The sequence below is a fragment of the Cornus florida genome, unplaced genomic scaffold, assembly GCF_030987335.1.
Source record: "Cornus florida cultivar Cherokee Brave unplaced genomic scaffold, ASM3098733v1 CherokeeBrave_3.0.0_Hap2_Chr03, whole genome shotgun sequence".
Classification (NCBI taxonomy): domain Eukaryota; kingdom Viridiplantae; phylum Streptophyta; class Magnoliopsida; order Cornales; family Cornaceae; genus Cornus; species Cornus florida.
In genome coordinates this window covers 2,034,961-2,055,687 of record NW_026775573.1, presented here as the reverse complement: position 1 = coordinate 2,055,687, position 20,727 = coordinate 2,034,961, and the positions used below count along the sequence as shown (strand labels likewise).

Genomic DNA, 20,727 nt, shown 5'->3' with positions numbered 1-20,727 from the left:
TCTCAAGAGAGTGGTGGTTCTCGGGAATTCCCATTTCAATTCAACTAATCTATCTGTTTCAGCATCCGATGCCCATCACCTTCAGGACACTCATGTCTTGACAAGACTCCCAAAAGGCCCATCCACTTATCTTTTAAGAAAAAATGAAGAAGTAAAAGCTTGTGAGTTACATCATGCACAATTAAAGTAATGCCAAATTATGTGGTATAATCCTACTTTAATACATTAATTATTGTGGGTTGGAAAACTTTGGAGATGGTGGAATTATGACTCATCTCCATCAAATATCGTAATGGGTTTTTATACCATGCATCTAGCATCGCTGTTATAGTGGTATGTTTTCCACCGTTGGATCAAAACAATATGGTAGATCGTGTGGTTGTTAATCGAGTGGGGTCCATATCAGTGGTTACAACCGCACGAATTGATCATGTCAACAGAATAAAAAACTTGATTAAGGAACAAGACAAATAAGGCTTCGTTTGATACTTATCTATGTAATTTATATAATAGGAAAATGAATTTATTAATCATTGGAAACGCAGGTCTCTACTTATAGTCTTGTGTCTTCACCTCCATAAGGAGACAATTTAGCTTTGATTCGAGAGGAATAAACAAAGGAATCATTCAATGAACAAAATAAAAACAATGTGATCATTGGTTTAAAGGATGGAGATTATTAAGAATCATGATTATATAATCTAACTGGATTCGGAAGAAAGCTCGATTAAGAAATTAGAGATCATATCACCTTTGCAACCCAAGAATATAATTGAAAAACAGCTGTATAACATTAGTGCAGAGAGGGACCTAATTCTTAAAATACCCTAAACATTGAGGGGGCTAAAATTAATCCTAGACATTTTTCGGTGCAGATCTGGTTCATTCTTTAAATACCCTTTTTTGCACTAATTTTGAAATTATCAATCATTCCTAGAACAAGAAAAGTATAATTATTAAATTGGGGTATGTGACAGGTGTCATTTCTAAAGAGGTCAGTTTTTTTTTTTTTTTTTTTTTTCCTTAAGTAAAGGAACTACATTTGTGACATTTATATTTCCAACATCATCGAAAATTATGCCAACTTGACATAAAGCTAAAATGGATAAAAAGTAAGCCCAAAGTGTACGGTGAATTTAATCACCCCAAAAGGGGAAACACTAACATATGGGCCTACATGCAATTAATCCTTAAAAGCGTACGTATTGGACATGGGCTTCTGACAGCCCAATTACCGAATAAAGCTGGTGGATCGTGGAGAGAAATTATTACATGGTCCGGCCAATTATAACTTGACATGTAAATAACAATATGAATGAAACTAACACATTTGATTGTGTGTTAAATTGTGATTAATTGTGATTAGTTGACATCATGTAGTCCCGACCTGGTTATCAGTAGGGTAAGGTAAATCAAAGCAGCCAGGAAGCCAGTGTTTTAGAGCAACTCGACCGTGCCTGGACATAAAGCACACAGACATAGGGGGTCACCGACCATGTAAAAATTGAAATAAAATATAGTTATACTTTTGCCACTCCCAATCTCAAGAACTCAGGTAGCAAAAATTTTCTCAGAGTTTCTTTGCAGATCTATTGTCGAAGCAAGGAAACGTATCTGCTGGTTTTCCTAATTCCAATGGTTGAAGTAGGTTCTAAGCATCAGCATTTCCCATGGAAGTGAAAACTTTCCAATAGTATTCAAAATTCTGTTTAATGTGGTGTTCATTAGAATTTGAAGAAACCATTATCCGTATTTAGAAGAAAAATATATTTACAACAGGTCCATTTTAAGAAAACACACTGACACACACATATATATGTATATATGCATAACAGGTTCATTTGTGCTTACAAATGCTTATTGGGAACAGTATCAAATGATTTTATTATCCGTGTGACAACTGATACCCACAGTACTATTTGGCAGTAGATAATCTTCCAAGTGAGTCTCTCATCTAATACTGACTCTCTTACCTTATCATCAACATGTGGACATTCTTATGCATGTATCAATTTTAGATACAAAATTATTTTAAGAAAAAAAAAAAAAAAGGAAAGAAATTTAACAAACAGCAGCTGGGTGAAACAGAAAATGTACCAGAACCAATCAAACTCATGCCGTAAGAGGCAAGCATCGGAGCAAAAGATTCTGGCAGGGAGTTTCAGTAAGAATCCCTTGGAACTTGGAAGCTTCATCAGTCATCCCACCGAATGGAGAATTCCTGTCTGCACAACTAGCCGAAGGCACATGAATCGAACAAGATACCACTCAACACCGTAGCATCTACAATGTGCAAATGCATAACTCAGGAATGGAGTCATTCAACGAGAGTAATGGTTAGTGAAAAATAAAATTCTTCCGTTGAATTTATAGTAAAACATGTACATATATGCCAATTATAGCTGGAAACAAAATGAATTCTACTAGAACATCAGTAAATCATATTAGTAGGTTTTAATGGCATGGGGACCCAAAGACCTCAAATGTCATTTATGATGTTAACTTAAGATCCACGTATCAGTATGATGTAGGCGAACTGCATGGCCATTATGTAGCAAATTAGCATGCCACAAGAGGTCTTGAAGTCTTGGGACATATCTCTGAGGCCCAAAAATCTTAGACAGGACGGATGATAAAGGAAAGGTAAAAGCTGCACGTGATTAGGTTTTTATGCATCATTAGTCTTGGTTTCCTGCAATAATTAGGAACTTAAAAGACAAAATTCGTAAGGGAACATGTAGACATTAACCGGGTTTTAAGAAAAAGTAAAACCTGGAAATGGTTCTGCCAAGCCTCCCATCACAACACAACAGCCTGAAGTTTGTTCACAAGAATTTTAAATCTTTTTAAATGCCGTAGATCTGCTTCCTTCTTACTTCTCGTAATTTCAGGATATTTGCTACAATATACTAGTTTTGTATATTATCTCTTTATATAATGATCAAAATTTTATAATCACAATGATACATACATAGTCCAAGGACACGCTCACTTTCCAATGATTCCAATCTATCAACACTACAAGAGTTACAATCTCATAATATATACACCAAAAAACGAAAAAACATTCTTTTGATATACTCCGTAGAAAAATACTAGATAATTTCAGGTTCATGTTAGGCATAGGTTATTGTTCTTATGGGCCAGCTGTGCATAGTATTGAATAACCTCATTTTAAACACTATGGTAAAGATATTGAGCCAAACACTTACCATATGAAATCTACTACGAGGAAAGATGTTCATTAATTAAAATATCCTATATATGTAGGTGGAAACCGGGGATGGGATCTCTTATCCCGAGAGGAGCAAAAGTAACAATAAAGTTAATGGTGCAAAAGCAGCAGGTATAATAAGCAAAATCATATGAAAAGAAAAGGGGGATATGCAATAAGCCATAGCCGATGAACTGGATGGAAATTTTTTTATTTCTTTTAATTTTTTCTATCTTGATGGAACAAGAAACACATAAAAGAGAAGGTGACAATGAAACTTGCACAAATCGAGAAGTACTAGAGCATATGTACATGAAAGTATATGACCATGAAGTGTCACTGTACCTTCAATCTATAATTATGTGATTACAGTACTTTCTCTTTCGCCTCCTTGCTTTCCTCAGAATCCTCAGAGTCTCTTCCTTCACTTCTGCCATTGAATATTTTTCTAAGCCTTCCCAAAAAATAGACAGGTTAAGCACAGTGATTTAAACCTGATTATATTGATTAAGTGATTTTTACAGCAATATCAAGTCAAATCCATTTAGAGGAATTATACATGCAGTTTATCTGTGGTAAAGAATAAATAATCCTCCAATAGTTTCTTTTTATGGTTGTAGTTAATTTTTACATGCAGTTTATTAAAAAATTGTTACCTTTCAATGGAGCATAAGCATTTGTTCCTCTACTTTCATGAACTAATAGAAATAGAATGTTACTATTATCAGTGTAACGAATTGTTCCTTAAAGGCCTAAAGGGATGTTGGTTTTTCCATATAATATACTGACCAATTCTGTCAGAAACAGCTCTTCAGGTACAGCTGTTAAACATGTTTACAGTCCATTTTCCTAATGTTAGTCTTCAATTTGGACTGATCTATTTTATCCAAGTCCAGATGTGGGTTACAGAGATCATCCAACTACGCAACTACTTCTAAACATTAAACTGAGATGCAAAATCACTTGTTACACACTGACTATTTCTCGTGAAAATTAAAACAAGGATAGAACACGTGGCACTACAGAAAGGAGTACTAAAGGCTGCTGTTTTATATTAAATTTTCTTACCTGTTTCTTTTTCTTCCAGCAAGCAGGAAAACCCATCAATCTCTTCATCTGATTCAATGGCAACTCTCCGTTCTCTTTCCTACACAAACCGAACTTCGTCTCAATTTAGACATCGATACAAGCTTGACAAAGTTTCTCATTTGGAGATCGCACAAATAGGGCATATATGATGAAAGCTCAACTTCCCATTTGATGCAATATTAACCCAATTTCAAACCCCAACTCCACGCTCCACACCCCAAAAAAAATGGGAAAGAGAAACCCAGTTAAAGAGAAGTGCAAGACTTACCAGTTCAGCGGGAGAGACTTCCTTTTGTTTTTGTTCCTTATTGGAGCACCTATAAGTGAAATTAGATCGTTCTTGTTTCACTGTAGTCCAGCTTCCCACTTCTACCTTTGGACCCAGTGTTGCTTGCCCACGAACCTTGGGATGCACCACTGGACTGAAATCAAGAAGAAGTTTTTTGATCACTTGACAGGCTAGAGGCAACAAGGAGACAAAATAGTACTATAAACCAATTAGAAAACTAAACATACTTTAACCGTACATATGGATAAATGAATGGATTTGAAATGAAGCGGTTTGAGTTCAAGAGAATGTCAGATAGTAGATATATTTTATCACAATCCTTGTGCAACTAAATTTTTTACCACCATGGATTTTAAAAACTCCTTGCACCTTGTTATTTGCAACCATATATTAATGCTCTCACATTTAGGGTGCACAAAATACCGTTAGAACCGTAAAAACAGACTAGTCCATACGGTTTGGTTTGGTTTGGTTCGGCTCTATGATGGAATGGTGTTCCGGTTCTAAAAATTAAAGAACCATTAATAACAGTTCAGTTCTGGTTTGGGTCAAAAAGGACCTAACTGAACCAAACTGCAGAGTTAGTCCGTTACCGATAATTAATGGTTCGGTTCCACTGATTCCAATGGTTCGTTTATAATATTTTTGGAATCGCTAGGACCGGTTTGGTTCTGGTTCATCCCATAACCGGACCAAACCAAACCGTGTGCACTCTACTCACATCAATATATGCATATTGTCAAAACTTAACTCTAAATTATCAATTCTAAGTTTAGCTGAATCCATTCTCAAATCCCTCAATCCAAATAAAGCCTAAAGGATTAAAAAGAAATTTTGGTTATTACACAATTTTAGCAAAAGAAAAATGGTTGAAGGGTAAAAATTATAAGTCCACTCTAAATATGAATAAAATCACAAAGACAGAAAAAAGAGGTTTTAGTATTTATTAACTCTCATTTTTCTTTTCTATCCTATATTTCCATTATTTTCCCTTTATAAGACCAACCCGGTACTCCTATCAGACTAAAAAACATGCACTGCCTCCCAGTGTGTGAGTGTTATAGAGTTTTAACACATTAAATATATCACAATGCATTAATAACATTTTAACACAATAGATATATCACAATGCATTGATAACATATTTGTTCACAAGTCCAGACATCATTGATACCCTTGTGATGATCAAGGACCACTACACTGGAAATGCATTTCTATCTATCACCATGATATAGAAAAGTATAGACCGACATCTAAACTAAGCCCACTTCTTGGTACTCCAGCACTCCTGGAAACAGGATAGTTGGTGTCTGAGAGCCATTTTATCATGTGCCTCTCTAACAATTATAAAGGAAAAGCATTTGGTGCAGGTCAATTGAAAGAATTCTTAAATCTAACAGCTTTGGGTCAATAAATAACTTTCAGAATTAATTTCATCACCAACAGTTAAACAAGGTTCATAAGATGGATGTAAGATATGGGGAACTACTACATAGGATCAAAAACATGTTAAACATCATGTTGACAGTTTGACACAAGAAAAAACACGTATTGGTAACATCCGTAGCTATGCTAATCATTGTGCTAGTGATTTGACAAGAAACACACTAGGTATGTGGAACCATGCATGATGCTCAGTGCCAAATTTATTCCCCGTAGAGTGCCATTTGAGATCAAGCCTCAAAGCCTCCCTCATTAAAATATTTCCCATAACTCCAGTTGTACAACATTTTTATTTTTTCAAAATTTACAGCCAATAAAAAGGAAAAATACGTTCCATTTAATGGTAAATTGTTTCATTATAGATCTTCAAGGAGATCCCAAATTTATTGGGGTTTGAGTAATGACAATAGCAACGAGTTGTTTAATCAATCAAAATAATAATCAAAGAGAGAGAGATGGATCAAGAGTCTTTTAAACTTACTTCTTGAATGGTGACATTTGCTGTGAAGTAGCACAGTAACTGATACCCTACAAATATGAAAATGCAAAAGGTTTATGGAGAACATTCTTCAAGCAAGTCTCTGAAAAAGTTGTGAAGTCTCTCTTAAGCAGGGCAAAGTACCCTTGGAAGAACAGCAGTAGGAGTTAGACGTTTTTGGTTAGGAGTTAGATGTTTTTTGTTGGGAATCTTCACGGACGCTATCACCTGCATGTAACCGAATCATGTATAAGTAAGCAAATCTCTAAGCTGTAATGAGTAGCAATACGAGAATATCAAACACTTCTCTACGTCCTCTCAAGAAAAGGGAAGTGTATTATCCTATAATTTTATATCCCCGCATATTTCAGCTTTACTTGATAAATAGTATACATGCCTGCATTTCTTGGGAGAAACTCCTGCAGATATCATATTTTAACTTCTGTAAACATGCATCAATCTGCTCTGGTAAAGCTGAAAGCATCGAAGAAATCTCCTGTAACCTTTCTTGATAAATATCCTGGATGAGTTGATCAGAAATAGATTTAAAGCCCCCATCAAGGGTAGTTTTAATATCTTCTTCTCTCTTGTCCTGATTATCATGTCTCAGTTGTATTAGAAAGTCATCATCCATTGGGTCTGAAACAAATAGGAAATACGAGAGAGAAATTCTGGAAAAAGGCTATATTGCTGTTACCAGTAGCTGCAGCGAGTGATCATGAACAATCAGCTTCTGTCGTATACCTTCCACTGGTGAAAGTTGAGTAAAATAAATAAATAAAAAATAATTATATCACAAATTTTGAATTGCGTCTAGAAGAGGTGAGAATGATCAGTTCACTTGTCACTACTTTTCCCTTTTTTTTGACTGTTCATGCCAATCCATGTCCAAGTTCTAAACCACCAATTGAAATTCATTTCAAGTTTCAACAAGCTAAACCAAAGATAATCATTATTAGAAATACTCAATTTTATGTAAAAATGCACCATCTACATCAACTTCATTGAAAAAATTGCTTCATAATTTCAACTGACTCTATTGGAATTAAAGCAGATGGAGCATGCCACAACTTTTAAATCTCTGTAAACTTTTAAAAAAATAAAATAAATGAAGCCATTTGAAAACATTAAAAGTAAGGACTCTAATGACCTTTTAAAAGACTTTCTTGTTTCTGAGTCACAGCCTACAAATAACTGATTGTAGATAAGCTTGGTTATTAAAGACTATAATTATCAAATCAAGTATTTTCCTCCTCAATCCTTATTTTTAAATATGTTGAGGATTTTAAAAACTTACCTACCACTGATACATCCTTTGTTCCTCTGTTTATTTGCATTATGTCACTCTGAATAGATTCCAAGATCATTCCAAACTTGTTTATTGAAGTTTGCATCATTCCAATGCGGTGTTCAAGTTCTTCACTAATCTGATCTGGTCATGTAAAAAAAAAAAATCTAATAAGCTTTGTAAAGACACACCAATGTATAAAAGGGGACAACTTTTAATGGATGGGTTTTGCAAAATTGTTTAAAAATTGGAACATCTTCTGTTTAGATGTTCCAAAGTTCAAATTGAATATATTGCGGTTCTTTTGAATCTGTTTGTGTAAAAGAAAATTCATGGTTAAAATCATGAATATGCTGAGGTTATCATTTACTCTAAACATACATCTGAGATCTGCAACAGGAGCAGAGTTCCATTTGCACATTAGATTGGTGGAAGATCTTGAGATTGGCATCTGACTATCTTCTCGTGCACAACTTATTGGGGGCAAACAACTAATCTTTTTCACCGAGTTCTCTCTTTCTTGAGAACCAAACCTCTGCAAAAAAGCAACACAGGATGGACCAATGTTTATTTCTACTGGAAAAAAGCATATCATGAACATTAAAAACAAAAGGTTCTCTTTTCTCTCTCTTTGTAAAGGGTGGCAATATGGGATCTTAATTAAGGACTTATCCTCCGTAGCTTTTCCATGATTAAGAACCAACAAAAGCAATTATTAAGAAGTCAATACACTGATGACTGGGCTTCTTCTTTTCAAAACACAGAGACAGAACACATTTGATTAGCGTTTCTTGAACATGCTCAAGTATGTCACCCAATGTAAATCATGTACAAAGTGTTGAGTACATAAATACAAAGTTGTGCAAATAAGAGAAAAGGAGGAAGAACGCAGATGACAAAGATATAAGAAGGTACACATAAACACCAATTTAATAATCAGGACGGGCATGCAAGACATGGAAAAACGGATTGATTTGCCATCCCCAATTTTCAACATTCCAAAACCTACTAATATTCTCGTGATAGATTGGATGATGCATATTAGATGCGTTGACAAAATCCAAAAGGTATTGACACTCCTTCATAAGAGAAGCACATGGAAAGCTGAAAACGACCATCCAAATGACATAAGTGAAGGTCACAAACACAAGCAGACAAACATTTGAAGTAAATGTTCAGAAGTACACGTCTAATGATAATAATCTTGCAGTTTCTTCACTCAAAGAATCTTAGCAATGTTTTTTTTTTTTTAACATAGAACACTTTAAATGATGCTGTAAATGCCTTTTATATGTCCATGTTATTGGTAAGAACTAAATGGCTCAAACAGTTCAACTTGATTTTATTCCAAAATTAGGCTAATAGAAAGTTATTGATACTTTTTTCTAATTTAAGCGAGTAAATATTAATTTCGCAAAGTAATATCTTCTGGCAAATTTAGTCAACCTTTGTGATATACGCGGGCAACAGATATGAGAGCTTCAGATTTGTAAAGACGAAACAGAAAGTCAAGAAACATTAAATTCGGATAGTAAAAAACAGCACAAAATCGTACACTGCCATTAAAAAGAAAATACAAGGACAAAAACAATTCAAGTTTCGTCTGCAATCAAATATTAATGTGAAATCCACAGGAAAAAAAAAAAGAAGAAGAAAAAAAAAAGAAAAAGAAAAAAGTATTAGAATTCGATCCTTATCCTTATCGATTAGTATCGTGATTATATATACACACAGACAATAGCAAATTTGATTGCTTTCATGATTTAGCTAAAAGCTCTTCAAATTCAGATCTCAAGTCAGTTAAGCATCAATACCTTAGAAAAGTGCACAGATACATATACATATAAATACATACATACATACATATATATATATAGAGAGAGAGAGAGAAAGAGAGAAAGAGAGTTAACCTGATCGTTCATCGCAATTTCATCGAGAGAATTCTGCGAGAGCTGAGAGAACATTCCATACTGAGATGAAACTCCTTGCGAAAATGACTGCTGCGATGGCTGTGATCGAAGCTGCGAGGTTTGGCTTTTGCCAAAAACCGAACACTCAGGTCCATTCGGGACAGTGCTTGCTCTCCTTTCAGATCATCACAAAAACGAACAAACAAAATCGTAAGAAAAACATAAATCATTATATATAATCACACACACACATATATGGCGTGTATATATAGATATAATTCGAAGATCTATTATGATGAAATTGAACCTTGGGGGAGGAGGAAGAACTGAAATGGAGCTGAGATCGCTGGCTTTGTTGATCTTCAACTTCATTTAATCGAAGCAACGGTTGAGATCTTCGAGAGATGAATTGAACTGTGACAGATCGAAACCCTAAGAGATCAATACAGAGGTTGATATACTAACTAAATGAATCGATCGAACCATTTTGTCTGCATAATTTGAATCGCTTTTCGTAGTCGAAGAAGTGTTCGATTTTCGCTGCTTCTGAAATTTGAACTCAGCAGAGAGAGTGGGTGAGAGTGAGTGAGACTCGCGCGAGGCATGTTATGTGCACGAAGTTTGTATGTAAGAAATAGGCGGGAAAATGGGCTTGAACAATGTGGATGGTGGATTCTCTGAGGTAGGGATTTTTTTAGGCCCGTTCGAGGGGAAATAGGTCGACCGTCCACCATCTTGGCCCAATTCGAACCGTATGTGAAAATTTCTCCATGGCATTGACATGAGGGGTGTAACATGTACACGGTCTGGTTCAGTATGGTTCTTGGTGAAATTGGAATTCAAACCATTCCCTGCTGTTCCCAAAAATTAGAATCAGAACTGAAACTATTGGGATATGGAACCAGAACCGAACTGGTTCCAGATCCCCTTTGTTTTTTTAGCAATACCTAAGGCATTACCTTAGGTCAGTCAAACAATCATCAATAGGTGTGTGTATATATATATATATTCTGTAAATATAAGCATATATTAGTAATTATATAATTATTAGTATGGTGACTTTAGAATTGGAACTGTTCCCAACGGTTCCAAAATTTTAAAACCAGAACCGGAACTGTTAGGAATCGATTCCTAATGATTCTACCGGTTTTTTATGCACCCTTATGAATCATTCATGTAAAATTATAGAATTCTAATGGAACTGAGGGTTATTGGAAAGAGAAATTTTTTTATGCGGGCACAAAGATTGAACTAATATTGTGTTTGAGAGTACTGAATCGGGAGAATTTAGAATTGGGAGAATTTTAATTATAACTTTTAACTAAATTTATTTTAATTCCAAATTCTAAGGTTGCTAAAATGTTTTTTAATGCTAAATTCAAAGAGCCGATTCAGTACTCCCAAAATAGAATTTAGAGTAAGTTTAATGGGTTAACCAATGAACTCCTCACATTGGCATTTAATGGGATGGACCAGTTTTTACTATTCAAAGATGAAAATGGAGAGTAATTGCTAATTGGAGAGAGATGTCCACCATAGTTACCACGTGTACAAGTGTTGCAGTCATAGCTTCAGATGGTGGTAATTTCTTTTTAGTACAGTAAATTATTCTAGTATCATTCCACATTGAGTCGAGCTAACTTCAAAATAGATTGCCACCATTAACCACTCAAATATGTGTGTGTGTGTGTGTATATATATATAGATCATTTATAAAAATTGCAGTTGCTTGTTTATAAAAAATGCAGTTGCTTGATTTATTGTGTCTTCAACTTTTCAACCCCATCAAATAAACATGCCTCTCAATGTTAACTTTATACCACTTGATTAACACATGGTGTTGTATGGGAGGGTAAAATTTGAAGGAAGAACATCCTTTCTGATACCATAAGCAGCACTATTATTTTGAGAATACAATACCATCACTTCAAATATGATATCCTGAAAGCAACTCTCATGCAACACATGTACTTCTATAATTCAACACCCATTCAACACATTCACATCAATGATGTAACATTGCAATAATTTTATTACAAAGTTGCGAAACAATAGTAATACATTCTCAAAATTTAACTTATATACACATACAATAAAGGGTAAACTGCATAAATAATAATAATAATAATAATAATAGTAATAAAAACCTTTGACTTGTAAAAGGAAATTCAATTCAAACTAAAACTAAATTTTCTCTGACTCTAATTCCAATGCAACAATTTGTTAGATTTCCTTTCTGTAGCGCTAAGAACTTCAAAGTAAATAATTTCATGACTGATGAACTACAACAAAAGCCTGACAAAGTGGTTTAAGAACTACTGTATCAACACTTGACAAGCTGACTATTGCCTTTCTACAATGCGCAAAAGCCGAACAAAGTCGGCTGAGATTTCTATATTACATAGAACAAATCAAATCTAAACATTGAGAAAAGCTTGAGACATAAACAAGTGTTTGATACATGAATACCAAAATGTAGCATCCCAGTTTTGATATTTGTCACTCCCCCAAATGGAATCTACAATCCTTAGCAATAGAGGCAAAGAAATATTAGTCATAAGCCATACCACAAAGTGTGCAGATACAATTAAGAGAGAGAATGGCTTATCTTTAAACTCTTTTCATACAAAGGTGGTGCGAGATATATATATATATATATATATATATATATATATAATGGCCTTTTAACCTCCAAAGCCGTGATTTATCTGAAAAAAAATTAACATATCTAATATTTGCTCAAAAATTCAGTTCTTGTTCAACAGACTATTTTAATTTTCATCCTATTGACACTCCTAAGTGGCAGCCACTTCAATGTTAACAGACCAATAGAAGGGCTGCATATGGACATACATGGACTACTAACAGTCCGAGACGTTTTGACCAATAGAAGGGCTGCATATGGACATACGTGGACTAGTAAAAGTTCGAGACGTGTGTGCTAATATTAGTAATCAACGCAAGACGTGCTGACATGGGTAATCAAAGCAAGACAGTTGGGCATCTGATAAGCCAACACATGGCTGTGCTATGATTAGGGAAGGTGGGCTGTGAGTTGGTTTTGCAGATGCTGAAATAAAAGAAAAAAGTTGTTAGTCGAACATATTTTGGCACGCCCGGTGGGACGAACAAAAAATTGTCCTATCTTCAGTTTGTCCCACCGGCCATGCCAAAATATGTCAGCCAACCAATATAAGTGGTAGAATGCGGGTAATCTAAAGTTTGCATTAGAGTTGAAGAAAAGTGTCAAATGGGTTATCGCTTTGCTTCGGCCGATTGGCCAGAAGATTAGACAATTGTCGAAAAGAGAGACACAACCCTTCGTAAGGTCCGAAATGGCTTGAAGGGCTTTTGGAAGATTGCAATTATACTAGAAAAATTAAGTGCGATATGAAAAAGTAAAAGAATTGAAAACTTTAATGAAAGAACATGGAAAAGTAAATGACGCTGAACTGAAATTGGTAGTGTAAATTGTGTTTGCTGATATAGCCTCCCAAGTGGTCTATTTGTAAGCCTCCGTAGATAAACCCATTTAACCTATTTTGCAGCAAAATCAGTCCATCCTTCCATGATATCCTGAATGATCAAGTCCACCTTTTTAGCCAACGCAACGTGTCAAAGTCCACCTAAGTGTCCCTATTTCTCCAACCATTCCACAGCTTTTGCAGCCCATTTACCACGAGACTAGGGCCTGTAATACACTTTCACTTTGCACTTAACATGTGTCCTCTATTTAACCACTTGCCCACTACTTTAGCATGCCCCACCAATTAGTTGGCCCAAACCTTCTAGCAACCTTATCCTTTATTTCAGCAGCTGAAAAACCAACTCACAGCCCACCTTTCCTAATCATAGCAGCGGCTTATCAAATGGTCAAATATCTTGCTTTGATTACCCATGTCAGCAAACACGTGTCAGGTTGCTACTAGTCCATGTTTCAGTCCACATGCAGCCCATCTATTGGTCCATATTGACGCTGAAGGGGCTGCCACTTTGTAGTCTCAACATGTCCATACATATGCACACATTACACATATATATGGGAAACAAACCACAAATGCTATAATAGCCATCCAACATATGATCAACTTCTGAAGTCTGATTTCGAACTCTAGTTCAGCTAGATGTTATCTTGTGAGCGTGACCGTGAAAAGTAGATGATGTGATTCAAGCCAACTTTATGAACAGTAAATAATTCGGAGCAATGAAGGACATACCTCTGATCTTCTTGTTCATACAGATTTCTGCCAGCATCCCTGCTCCAATTCCAGCAGCAATTAATTTCCCGTAAACAACATTGGCCGACGGAATTGATTTTCGAGGAAGGGAAGAATAATCTGGAATTTGCCCGATCTTTCCTGGAAGTTGCTTTTTTGTAACTGGTCCTGCACTGGGCTCATTTTGCACAGAACCACCAATGCTTTTCCAGTCCATCCCTTTTAATGGGTTTTTTGGCTCTTCAGTCCCCATAACAGGATACCAGTTTCACTATGTTTTTGTGCTGCGAAAAGGTACAGACTATGATTGCAACAGGCACTTCTGATTGACAAAATAACGTTACAAGCAGGGGCACACATGTTAATATGAAAAGGGGCAAAAATGAATTTACCGGTCTTCATAAGTGTTAAATCTCTAATTTGCTTTTTAAAAGAGTAACAAACCAAAATCTAACCACAAAAGAAAAAAAGAAAAAAAAAAAATAGGAAGAAGAAAGAAAGAAATCAAGTTTGTAAGCATTACAAATGTGAATGTCAATCAGGTCAATCCTTATGTAACATACCAAAAGGCAACAACTTTTATGAAGGTGCGGAATGTTTTTTAATAAATGAAGATGTTGAACATTTCTTCCATTCAGTTAATTTAGTCACATTGTCTGCTTAATTTAGTATCACTTCTGTTTCTGGAAGTCGAAGTGCTTGCATGATTGCATCTGATGCAAAAGCAATGGAAGCATCATTCCTACTTTCCAACACTACCTGACCTAGTGAAATTCACAAATGAAACTCCATTACTGTAGGAAGAATGGGAAAAAAAAAAAATTCACCTCTATACATTTTTATTTTTCAATGACCAAAACCAAGGTTTAGAGGAATGGTTTGTCACCAAATTTCATAGACTCAGTTCTTCGGAATTCTAGCAGGCCAACACTAACACCAAAAAATGTTGTGACACAAAATCTCACTACAGTAGCACAAAAAGAACATGCATAGGCACACATATAGACACACAAGCATCTATATATATATATATATATACATGTATATGTATACAATATAGGATTAGATCCCACAAAACGCAATTCCCAAACCCACATTTCCAAATTGGCATCGTCTTAGGTTATTCAGTTTTAGAATTCAATTTGTTCTTGTTCTTCCAAACACTAACCCCATAAATTTGAAGTCTTTGATTTTTAAATTTTAATATACGTTTACAACATTGCCATATCATATCTTTTTCAAATCTTGCTTTTCAATTTTATTGACACAAGAATTTTTTTAAAAAAAATTTATTGATGCAAGATTCGGGAAAGAAGAAAGAGAATGGTGATTAGAGTTAACTGGTGGTGGTGATCACCAAAGCAGAAATGGCAGCGAGTTTGGCGTCTTTTATTTTTCGTCGTCTTCTACTCTTTATGCTCGAAAACCCATTTTTAACAGTTGCTCGGACAATCTTCTACCCTTGAACCTTAAAATTTCACTGTTTGGATAATCATGTCTGGATTATCCAGGGATGGATGGGATTAACCCAGGACCCACCACGAGTTTATTCCCAACCTTCTGCAGTGCAGCAAAAAGTACTGGTGAACTGGATGAGATTCAAGTTTTAATCTACCAGTCTACTGTCTGGAAAGATTTGCACTCTTCAAGTTCAAGATACCTTTTATTGTGATTTCATTTCAAAGGGTTATGCTCTTCAAGTTCAAGTCTTCAAGATTCCATTTATTGTGATTTCATTTCATTTTTATCACATCATACACCACCACATGAGTTTTACGAATTGAAAGAGTATTTATGAATTAGAGTGCTTCCAGAGGGTGCCAACATTTATATGATTTTATACAGTAAATTTGTTAAAATGATGTAAAAATTAGCATAACATAATCTAATCCAATAAACTTTCATTTGGTCCATCTATCAAATAGAATAATTAAAAATATGTTATGGGGGAATTTCATGATATCGTTGGATTAGCTTAGGTTACATTTTGTTCAAAAGTACAGATGTAAATGGATTCTCAATGCAAGAGCATGAAATGTGTAGCTATTTAAATCCACCCGATAAAGTGATTATAACTCTTTTCTAATCTTCCTCTTATTTTCTTAGTTTTTATCAAATATCTATACTATTATAAATGGAACTTCCGGTCGTCATGTCACATTTTTATTTTTCTAAAACTCTACGATTCAATAATTATAACATCATCATCCTTGCCTTACTCCCATATAAATATGGGCAGCCACATGAATTCTGTTTCCATTCTTTTCTGTTACACGCCATTTCACCTATTAAGTTTAACTTTTTAAAGTTACTTCTAATACCTTTAACCCATGTTATTTTTGGTTGTCCCCTCCGTCTCGCCTTCTATGACAACTAATCTTCCTCGTCTTACTGGTGCAACTATAAGTATCCATTTTTTTTTTGATAAGTAACTGTAAGTCTCCATTGAACGATTGAAAGTGTCCAAACCATCTAAGTCTACTCTTTCTTATTTTCTTGCTAATTGGTGCAACTCCTAATTAAGCATTCTCATTTCCGCTACATGAAGGAGTTGTTCTTTTTTCGTTTTTAAAAGTCTAGAACTTTGATTCATATAGCATAGTTGGCCTAATAACGACATGGTATTCTTTTGCCACATAAAAGGTCACTAGACAACTCCATTTGGCCACTCTGATCTAATTCTACTAGTCATATCACTATCTTAGGGGTGGGAATTCGTGATGGAGTCGACACGAACACGACACGATTATTACACATATAACACGACACGACATGCGTAACCTGTTTAATAAATAGATCAAGACTTGACATAACACGAAAAGACACGTTTAAGTCATTTTTGACACGAACACGACATTTTTATTTTACACATTTAGCTAAATGGGTCATTTTTTACATGAACCAACATCTTTATTTGACATGTTTAGTTAATCGGGTTATACGTGTCATAATCGTCATACGAACATGACATGTTTAGTTAGCGGGTCAATCCGTGTTGATACGATTACGACACGAACACGATTAACCCAAACCCAAACTCTCTTATCTTGTGTCATGTTAGCGTGTCGTGTCAAATATTGCAAACCCTGCTATCAATCTCTTCATCCTTTTGTTTTATCAAAGTAAATAGCGGAAGTAGTTATTTTAGAAGTAATGAACAAACACTAGACTACCCAGTTTAATGAACATACAACAAACAACAATGAGCAAAGTGAATTTTAGAAGTAATTAACAAAAATTAGACTGCCAAGAAACCGAAATCTAAGCAATTAATATTCACATTAAATTAATGTGCAAGTAATTAATTATCCAAAAAAAAAAAAAGTGCAAGTAATCAAATGGGGTTTCATTTTGTCACTGAATTGAGAACATGTAAATACTAGACTACCAAGTTTAGTCCATGGATTTAAGCAAGTCGAGCAAAACATGAATTGTAAACTAGTTAACCAAATGACATCAGAAATCAAAAAATAGGTTTCATTCAGATCAATAAATATAAATAAATTATAAAAAATAAAAAAGAAATGCTACCCAGTCAACCAAATCAAGTCAGAAAATTAAGAACCTGATTTACTTTTCGAATATGGTTCACACGTTCGATCTTTGCAATTCGTTCGACAGAAGATTGGGGATGGCAAATCGAAGAGAGAGAGAGAGAGAGGGCAAAAAGCCAGCAATATAAGATTAGCTCTTTGGGCGGGCTAGGTAAATATGGTACCATATTCAACCCGTTTTAACCTCTTACATAGCCCATTGGACTCTGGCTTTTACAACCCGATTTTGATCCTCTACACAAAATAGTTGGCCCATATCCATAAACAGCGGGCTAACTCTTACGGATCTTTGGCTCTATGTAATTTTTAAAAAAATCAACTTCATTGTGAGTGACTTTGGACTCTCAAATGATTTAAAGATGCAAGCAACCACCAACAAAGCACGTATGTGTTATTTATTTAAAGAAATTCAAGCTTCACTTTTAGTAAAACTCAAATCAGCCAACTACGGATAGCACTCCAAAAGATCATACAACCGAACTATTCGTGTGAACCGCGTGCGTAAATTTTGTCATCCCTAAATTCATAAGGTAACACATTTCTTTTTCTTTTTAGGAAAATAAAAAAATAGGAGGTGAATGTGATTTGATCATTATGGTGTCTGCCAATAATTATGTACATTTTTCTTTGTTGTGTACGGGCATAACCTTAATGCTACGTTTAGTGGGCAAGAATAGAATAGAATGTCCATTCCAATCATTCTTTTGTTTGGTATACAACTTAAAGTGGGAATGACCATTCCATTGGAATGAAAATTCATTCCGGAATGAATTTTCATTTTACAACTAAACCTATTAAATGGCCATTCCAGTCCCAAGTAATTTATTTTAAAAAATCGACTTTCCAAAACACCCTTATATTCCAAGTCTAAAAACCACCATTACCTTCCACCACAATCATCTCCGCTTTTCACCACCACCACCACTACCACTACCTTCCACCACCACCGACTTTCACCATCGCCCACCACTTTCCACCACCGCCGCCTTTCACCACCGCTACCACCACCATTTGCCGCAACCACCACCGCTGCCGCCTTTCACCACCGCTACCGCCACCACCTTCTACCACTACCACTGCCATTGCCTTTCACCACCTTCCACCACCACCACTGCTACCGCCTTTCACTACCACCACCGCCACCGCAATAGCCCTACACCACCACCGCCGTCTTCAACTACCGCCACCGTCACCTTTCACCACCACCGCCGCCGCTGCATTTAACAACCACCAACGCCGCCGCCATCGCCTTCCACCACCACCATCGCCTTCTACTACCTTGCACCACCACCGCCACCGCCGCCACCACCTTCCGCCACCGCCACCGCCTTCCACCACTGCCACCGCCACCTTTCACCACCACCACCACCACCACCACCTTCTGCTACTGCCACCGCCACCACCTTTCGCCATCGCCCACCATCTTCCGCTACCACCTTCCACCATCGCCACCACCTTCCACCACCATTATAGTCACACCACTATCTCCTTCCACCACAACCACCACACTACTGCCACCGCCTTCCACCAACACCACTGTCACCTTCCACCATCACTGCTACTACCAATTTCCACCATTGCCACCGCCGCCGCCTTCCAACACCATTACCTACACTACTATCGCTTTCCACCATCCACCACCGCCACTGCCACCATTTATTTTTAAAAAATTATTAGAGAATATCATTCTGTTAATTTAATTTAATTTATTTGTTATTAAGAGGGATATTTTGAAGAATTCAATTAGAAATTTATTTTATTTTAAAGTTTAAATTGGTCCAACCAAACACTAGAATGGTTATTATCATTCAATTTCTACACATTTCATATTTACAACCAAATAATTGAATGAGAATGACCATTCTATTTCATTCCATTCCCATTCCCATCTCATTCTCACTTGCATTTCATTTCATTTCTGCGCACCAAACATAACATAACCGACTTTTGCAATGTACTACCATTTCTAGAGGATATAATGTCGCTGCTTGTGTATTCTGACAAGGTGCATTTATGTACTCCAAAACATTAGGCATCGTTTTGGCCTTGTCTTCAACTAAACTTCACATGGTGTTTCATATATATATATATATATAGAGAGAGAGAGAGAGAGAGAGAGAAAGAGAGATTGTAAATTATTGTATTTAATGTAATTTAACCCGCTTGGAATTCATCTTGTTGGACTATAGTCTTCGTTTTAATCTGTTAAATTGGCTCTATTCGAAGGTCATTTTCACCGAACAGCAAGTACCCAATAGTCGATTTTTTTCTTTTTTTATTATGCCTATTTTATATTAATTTAGGGGATATTCCCTTTTCCTTGATAGATATATTTAAGGGATATTCTCGTTGGTGGGTAAATTAAACTTTTTCAGTTGGGATAATAATATATTTAGTTAGTAAACACATACATCAAGTTAACCTCAATATATATTAAAGCCATGTCATTAGAAAATCTTCTTTATTTATAATCACGCCTGGTTGTTGAAAGGAAAAGAGAGAATAGAAAAGGATTGGAAAGATTTTTCTTTCATACGGTAGAAGAGAAAAGGGAATGGAAAGAAATGGAAAAGGGAAGCCCTATCCTCCAAGCTCAACCCATTCCATCTTTCCCAAAAGTGAGAGAATGTGAGAAATAAAGCATGTATTTTTTCTTTTTTTAGTATACTTTTTCGGTCATTTTATAAAATTATATATATATATATATTTTATAAAATGGTTCAGTAAGGGTAATTTAATCAATTTAAAGTTTAAATTTATCGATTTATTTACACCAAATTGAAATTATAGGTATATTTTTTACACGTGAAAGGTATGATAAGTACTGTAAACATACTTTAAGAGTGTTTTATGTACTTGATCCTATTATAAAATGATATTAATGATCAACTCATGCAATATCTATTCTCATGCTAAATCATTTTCTTTCCACTCAATCATCTAATAAAAGAGAAAGATTTTGCCATTTGGTACTGCATCTTTATTCTCATTTCACCATTCCTTCTATCAATACGTAATTGGGTATGGATAAATTACTTGACCTTGATATCTCATGAAGTATCAAGTTTAATGTATTATTTTGAGTGCAAATAATTTATTGAAGTCACACCTGACTCGTGTGGAGAAAATGCTTTGACAATATTTTGAAAATTAATCAAGACAAAGAATCGAATACCAGGTAACTATAAAAAGTAAAAAAAAAAAAAAAAAAAAAAATTGTGTCATCTTTAAACAGTACTAATATC

At 35.4% G+C, this 20,727-nt stretch overlaps 2 protein-coding genes across 5 annotated transcripts; both read right to left on the bottom strand.

The window, feature by feature from the left end:
• Positions 1-1,747: 1,747 nt before the first annotated feature.
• On the bottom strand, positions 1,748-10,637 carry LOC132299000 (putative recombination initiation defects 3). The gene is made up of 12 exons (XM_059795414.1): positions 10,019-10,637; positions 9,712-9,886; positions 8,183-8,336; positions 7,811-7,945; positions 7,211-7,263; positions 6,911-7,105; positions 6,658-6,741; positions 6,517-6,563; positions 4,572-4,725; positions 4,283-4,361; positions 3,560-3,668; positions 1,748-2,283 (listed from the first exon to the last, which is right to left on the bottom strand). Exons 1-11 carry the CDS (start codon positions 10,081-10,083, stop codon positions 3,562-3,564), a joined length of 1,248 nt encoding a protein of 415 aa, XP_059651397.1. The 5' UTR covers positions 10,084-10,637; the 3' UTR covers positions 1,748-2,283; positions 3,560-3,561.
• Positions 10,638-11,883: 1,246 nt separating this feature from the next.
• LOC132298999 (uncharacterized) lies at positions 11,884-17,629 on the bottom strand. Of its 4 annotated transcripts, none has more exons than XR_009480002.1 (3): positions 17,494-17,629; positions 13,929-14,212; positions 11,884-12,419 (listed from the first exon to the last, which is right to left on the bottom strand). XR_009480002.1 is itself a non-coding variant. In XM_059795413.1 (3 exons), exons 2-3 carry the CDS (start codon positions 14,179-14,181, stop codon positions 12,230-12,232), a joined length of 261 nt encoding a protein of 86 aa, XP_059651396.1. In that variant the 5' UTR covers positions 14,182-14,212; positions 17,494-17,629; the 3' UTR covers positions 11,884-12,229. The 4 variants fall into 4 exon arrangements, 3 of the variants coding, with proteins under 3 accessions (XP_059651396.1, XP_059651394.1, XP_059651395.1); XM_059795413.1 differs by having other exon boundaries at positions 11,884-12,237; XM_059795411.1 differs by having other exon boundaries at positions 11,884-12,229.
• Between the last annotated feature and the right edge of the window lie 3,098 nt (positions 17,630-20,727).

Excerpts from the sequence above, each read along its gene's own strand:
- LOC132298999 (XM_059795411.1), bottom strand. The coding sequence starts at position 14,181 with ATGGGGACTGAAGAGCCAAAAAACCCATTAAAAGGGATGGACTGGAAA. Across the intron at positions 12,230-13,928 it reads TATGAACAAGAAGATCAGAG|ATTCCATTTGGGGGAGTGAC; the intron begins GTATGTCCTTCA and ends TAAGGATTGTAG.
- LOC132299000 (XM_059795414.1), bottom strand. The coding sequence starts at position 10,083 with ATGAAGTTGAAGATCAACAAAGCCAGCGATCTCAGCTCCATTTCAGTT. Across the intron at positions 7,946-8,182 it reads TCCTGTTGCAGATCTCAGAT|ATCAGATTAGTGAAGAACTT; the intron begins GTATGTTTAGAG and ends TTACATGACCAG. Across the intron at positions 3,669-4,282 it reads GCTGGAAGAAAAAGAAACAG|GCTTAGAAAAATATTCAATG; the intron begins GTAAGAAAATTT and ends TTTTTTGGGAAG.